At 31.3% G+C, this 5,404-nt stretch overlaps 1 protein-coding gene across 1 annotated transcript; it reads right to left on the bottom strand.

The window, feature by feature from the left end:
• Positions 1-994: 994 nt before the first annotated feature.
• Positions 995-4,659, bottom strand: LOC107904712 (calcium uniporter protein 6, mitochondrial). Its single transcript, XM_016831174.2, has 2 exons — positions 3,763-4,659; positions 995-2,019 (listed from the first exon to the last, which is right to left on the bottom strand). Exons 1-2 carry the CDS (start codon positions 4,207-4,209, stop codon positions 1,534-1,536), a joined length of 933 nt encoding a protein of 310 aa, XP_016686663.1. The 5' UTR covers positions 4,210-4,659; the 3' UTR covers positions 995-1,533.
• Between the last annotated feature and the right edge of the window lie 745 nt (positions 4,660-5,404).

Raw genomic sequence — 5,404 nt, 5'->3', positions numbered from 1 at the left:
TCTTGGTGTCGCGAAATGGGCAGCAGTTTCGGCATAAATGTGCATCTTTAGCATTTGACCTACATAACCACATAACCTTATTTAGATATCTAAGATGTAAAAAAAACTACTAAAAACATAAATTACTAATCGAAGTATAAAAACATAGATATATACTAAAATAACTTGATTTAACTATTAAACAAGCTAAAATTATGTGAAAAAGATATGCAAATAATAATATAATTCATGGCAGATCAAAGAATGTTACAATTACTATAAATATCACAAGGCTTGATTTTAAGAAAAATTATAAAATTTCGTTGTGCCTGAAAAACACTGTTTTCTAAACTAATTTTTTCAACAATAAATTACAATGAAACAACTTTATTAATAGAGGTATTTCAATGGTTGAACCCACGAAAAATTATAATTAAATTAACTAGGTACAACTAATTAAAACAATCTAGATTTTTAAGGTTTTCACTTTTTTTACCAGATTTTTAGGATTTCACTATTTCTACTAGACTTTTTAAGGTTTCACTATATATATATATATATTAGATTTTGGTTTTCATTATTTTATTGGATTTTTAGGGTTTTGTTATTACTACTAGATTTTTAAGGTTTTGTTATATTATTAGATTTTTAGAGTTCCGTTATTCTTTAAGGGAGAGCATCACTCAGTTAAAAGCGACTTGATCGATGTAACCGATCAATTTAGTTAAGTCAATTTCGACTAGCAAACCATATAAGTTGATTGGTTCGATTATTACATAACTAGATTTTTAAGGTTTTGCTATTTTATGGGAATTTTAGGGCTTTGCTATTCTTACTGGATTTTTAAGGTTTCACTGTTCTTTTCGGCTTTTTAGGATTTCGCTATTCTTATCAGATTTTTAAGGCTTTGCTATTCTTATCGAATTTTTAAGGTTTTGTTATTATTGTAAGATTTCTAGGTTTTCATTGTTTTTTTTTGGATTTTTAGGGTTTCATTGTTTTACTAGATTTTAGGATTTTATTGTTTTGTTAAATTTTTAGGGTTTAGTTGTTTTTATCAATTGTTTAAGGATTCATTTTTATTGAAATTTTAATTTGACACTTTGTCATGGCTAATGCGAACAGTTATATTGATATCTAAATAAGATTAAATTGTTATTGTCTTAGATTTAGATGGGCAGTACGTTGTGATGCATTTAGTTTACATTTTATTTTACGTTAAATTATCGTTATAAGATTTAATTTCACTACCACCATTATGTTTACACTAACCATAGATAAATGTATTGTCCATTTAAGCCCTAGCGTAGTAGAAATAAAGAGTCGTGTTGGATCATCAAATTAAATGAGACACTACACTGACAACAGAGGCATGTAAGTCTTATACTAGAAGTCAGACCATCGCATTTACACCCTTAGCTGCATGATATTTCTCATTCACATAGATATATATTAGTCGTGCTACCACTAAAGCGATAAGACGGACATGTTATTCTTGTATCACATGTACTTGCATAATCTTATGTTGTGTTTGCTTAATTAAAAGAAGAAGGTCTAATCCTTGTGTAAGGCATCATCGAGTTCTACTTCCAATCCTACACGATTCCGGATAGATGTAGAGGCATCCAAAGATGTTTTGCACTTGTTTTGTAACTCCTTCAACCTGCCAATGTCAAAATTATGCTTCTTGAACAATTTTCTTTGCCTGGACAAAAAGAGCATCTTCATTAGATCTTGATATGTGGGATCTCTTGAAGTAAACAAGAAGTAAGCATAGCCTATGCCTACGACAATGGCTGTGGTAAAATAAGCAATAGGTTCCATTACATCCCATGAGAATTCCCAAAATGTTAGCCGAAAGAACAATCCATATTGTGCCCCAATTATTCCTAGACCACTCCAAAGGATGCGACGAACTTGCTTATGTGCTAGCACATCAATTTCTTCCTTCTTCTCTTGCAACCTCTTTAGCTCATCTCTTATAGGGTCATCTTCAGGAGCCAAAGCAAGAGGTACTGCTCTTCTAATCAGATCTACCACCTACGAAAGTGAAGAAAGTGAAGAAATTGATGCGTCTCCAGTTAAGAGAAAATATTTGGTTGTTCATGAAATGACAAGCACAACCTTAGGAAAAAGGAAGATTGGAGGCGAATTGAAGATCTTCTAGATATGCCAAAGGACACAACGTGCTTGTCAAATAAGAAGTTATTCTGTTTCTACAATCAAAATAAGATTCTGCTAAGAAAATACTTAATGTTGAACTTGAGAAAAAGCCGAAAAGTTTGAAGGCAAGTCATAGTGTGGAGGTTATTAGTTTTCTTGAGGGTTGAGAATAAAACTTTATTTGCAGAAAAGTCTATTTAAATAGTTGTAAACTTAACTGCTAGCATGATTATTATTATTTGAATTAATATAAAGAAACTATAGGGTTTTTTTTAAACCCTAGGGTTTCTAGAGTTCCATCTTCTTTCTTACTAGTTTGTCCAGTCTTAATTCTTTCTATAGTTGTTGTTTTCTCTCTTAAGCCACATCAATTTCATTCACTGTCTTGAGGTGACATGACATGATGATACAATGAGATGCATAAATAAAAAGATTTCATTGTGTAAATGGAGCATCATAAATAGAAAGATGCATAAAATCTCAACAATCCTTAAAACTTCACCAATTACCATCTTTAAATGAAAAATGGAATAACACTTTGTAGAAATACCAGGTGGCTTTAGGGTGCATGTTTGATGCATGGAGAGGAATCTATTCTTAAATAAGCAAGTGAAGAAAATTACCTACCTTCAAGGATTATAGGGTAGACAAGAACGCATAACTTTTGGGTAAGACATAATATATTAATAAGAATTAGCGACTAGCTTCATTTAAGTTTTGTTTTTCTTTTTCTTTAAAAAAAATCTAAATAGTCTAATAGGTGCTCGTTTGTTTTATTTTACTAAAACACAATAAAAGGTAAACTAATGTTTTCTAATGTCTAATAGTCTAATAGAGCAAATTTGTATTTCATTTGCTATATAGCAATTGAGATGGGTTGAAAGAGTAGGAGCATTTCTAACTTTAAGTATTGATATCCTTTTAACAACACCAATCATCGTATGTCAATAAAAAAGAAAATGGAATAGCTCTTGTACAAGTACTAGATGACTTTAGTTTGATGCATAGATGATGAAAGAAATATATTCTTAAACAAGCACATGGAGAACATTACTTACACCCAATATTATTCGCAGGACAAGAATGTACCATTTTTTTATTAAAGATATAATATATTAACAAGATGACATATCTAAAATGTTATTAAAGTGAAATCCCATATAATTTTCTTAAATCAACCATTGATAAAAAAGAGAAATATTAATCCACCATTGATCATATCACATAGTATTTGCATAGAGAAGTATGAGTTTACTTTTTAACTAATTCAACTAGTTTTAACATTAAAGAGCGTGAAATTGATTTTTCAAAGCAATGTATTCGGTAACCAACTTAAAAAATTACAGGTCACTAGTACAATTTTCTAGTTCTGATATAGTTTTATCAAACGGCTATAATTTCTTTATTTTTATCTTTTAGTTGCAACAGTTGATTTAAAAAAATTTAACTATAATAAGATTTGACCTCTAACATTATCCAATACTAAATACTTCAAAATTAAAAAAATTTTCAAAATAATTTTTTAGCAGTTTTAGAAAAAAATTATACCAGTTTAAAAAAAACAATGCTAAACTAAAGCTAATAATTCAAGAGAGTAAAGGAGAAAAGAAGGATGGGTACTTTATCAGGATGAAGATGAACTTTGTCGCGGAATAGAAGTACGATGCCTGCCTCATCGAGAACAAGTGCAAAAGCGATGGCCTCGTCCAGAGATTTGGCAATGCCCATGCTCTTGCACGCCGTTAACAACTCCGAGTAGCCGATTACTTCTTTGCCTTCCATCCCTAGCTTGGTCTTGAGTGATTCCACGTTGACTAGCCCCATCAGCTTCTTGGCCTCTGCAAATGTTACGCTGTCCACTCCTGTTCCTGCCTTTTTGGAATCTGAGGTTGCATTGGCATCAGATGATGAAGATAACCAACTTTTTGTACCACGGAATACTGAATTGGTTCTCAATGTCGGTTCTCCCAACAGCAGCGGGTTCAGCGGAGAAGACGGAAGCCTCCTCCCAACGGCCGCAGACACGCCCTGCTTCAAAGCCTCGCACCACCGCAACCTTCTCCACATGCTTCAATATATCTCACTCTATATTTTAAATGTATGTACGTATTTTTTTAAATATGCCTACGTATGTGTGTATCTTGTGTTGGTATTTTGAGTGATTCAGTTTTGAATCAGATAAAAATGATTTGAGGCTCTTTTTTTGTTGGTCTTAAATTCTTAGGATTAGTGGATCTTAACAAACAGATCCAGCTTTTTCTTCCAATAAGAAAAACAAACAAAAGTAGAACAAACCATTGTTTCCCTATAATAATAAAATAAAACCATAAAAATGAAGCTGCACTGCACACAAAACTAATTAATTTTAATTTTAGATTTACAAAAATAAATAGGGAAGACCAAATTTTTGATGGGGCGGGAGAAAACCTAGGCTCAATATGCGGAGGTGGGACGAAAGAGCAAGGAGCACGCACCGGCAAAGGCAAAGGCAAAGGCAAACAGGCCACCTCTTTTCAATTTTCAGTCTCGATTACTATTATCATTATACATAGAACAATATCTCCCAACTACCACTACCAGTGCGCATAGTTTTCCATTCCATAATAATTACGGATTGAATCCCTTTAGAAATAAAGTCCATCACTTTTGTTCATATTCAACATTAACAGATGGTAATCAAACACTTTAAAGTTAGGTTAAGAATGTGTCTGTATATAATCACTTCATCAAAACTCATTATTAAATAAAATTTAAAAGATAATATTTTTAACATAAAATATTTTGTGTGTAAAAATCTAGTATTATTTAATAAGCTTAGTAAATACAATCCATCATTAAACAAATTCAAAATAAACAAAAAAAATCATAAATTAAATAATAAGAGCATCCCATACTATGTATAAAACTATCCATAATTCAACAAATCCAAAATAAATAATAAATAATTAAATTTAAAATACATTTTAAAATTATTTTTTAGTACTAGTCGATACACCAAATTTCAACACGTCCGGGCGAAATCAACCTAATACACATCGGTATGATCGATACCGGCCAAAATTTGCATTGAAATGGAACTTAAGTTTATTTTTCTGATTTACTACCATAGTATACTATTTCAATTTGTAGGGACGAAAGTGAGAACCACAGATCATGCTTCAAGCAGGCCCGTTTAAGGTATAATCATAGAAATATTTATAGCTTTAAGAATATTAACTTAAAGTTCAAATGTATTCTAAAACAAGAGATTTTGGTTCATCAA

This window comes from Gossypium hirsutum, chromosome D11 (assembly GCF_007990345.1).
Source record: "Gossypium hirsutum isolate 1008001.06 chromosome D11, Gossypium_hirsutum_v2.1, whole genome shotgun sequence".
Lineage (NCBI taxonomy): Eukaryota > Viridiplantae > Streptophyta > Magnoliopsida > Malvales > Malvaceae > Gossypium > Gossypium hirsutum.
Note: the sequence above shows the minus strand (reverse complement) of the source record. Positions and strands in the feature narration are given on the sequence as shown.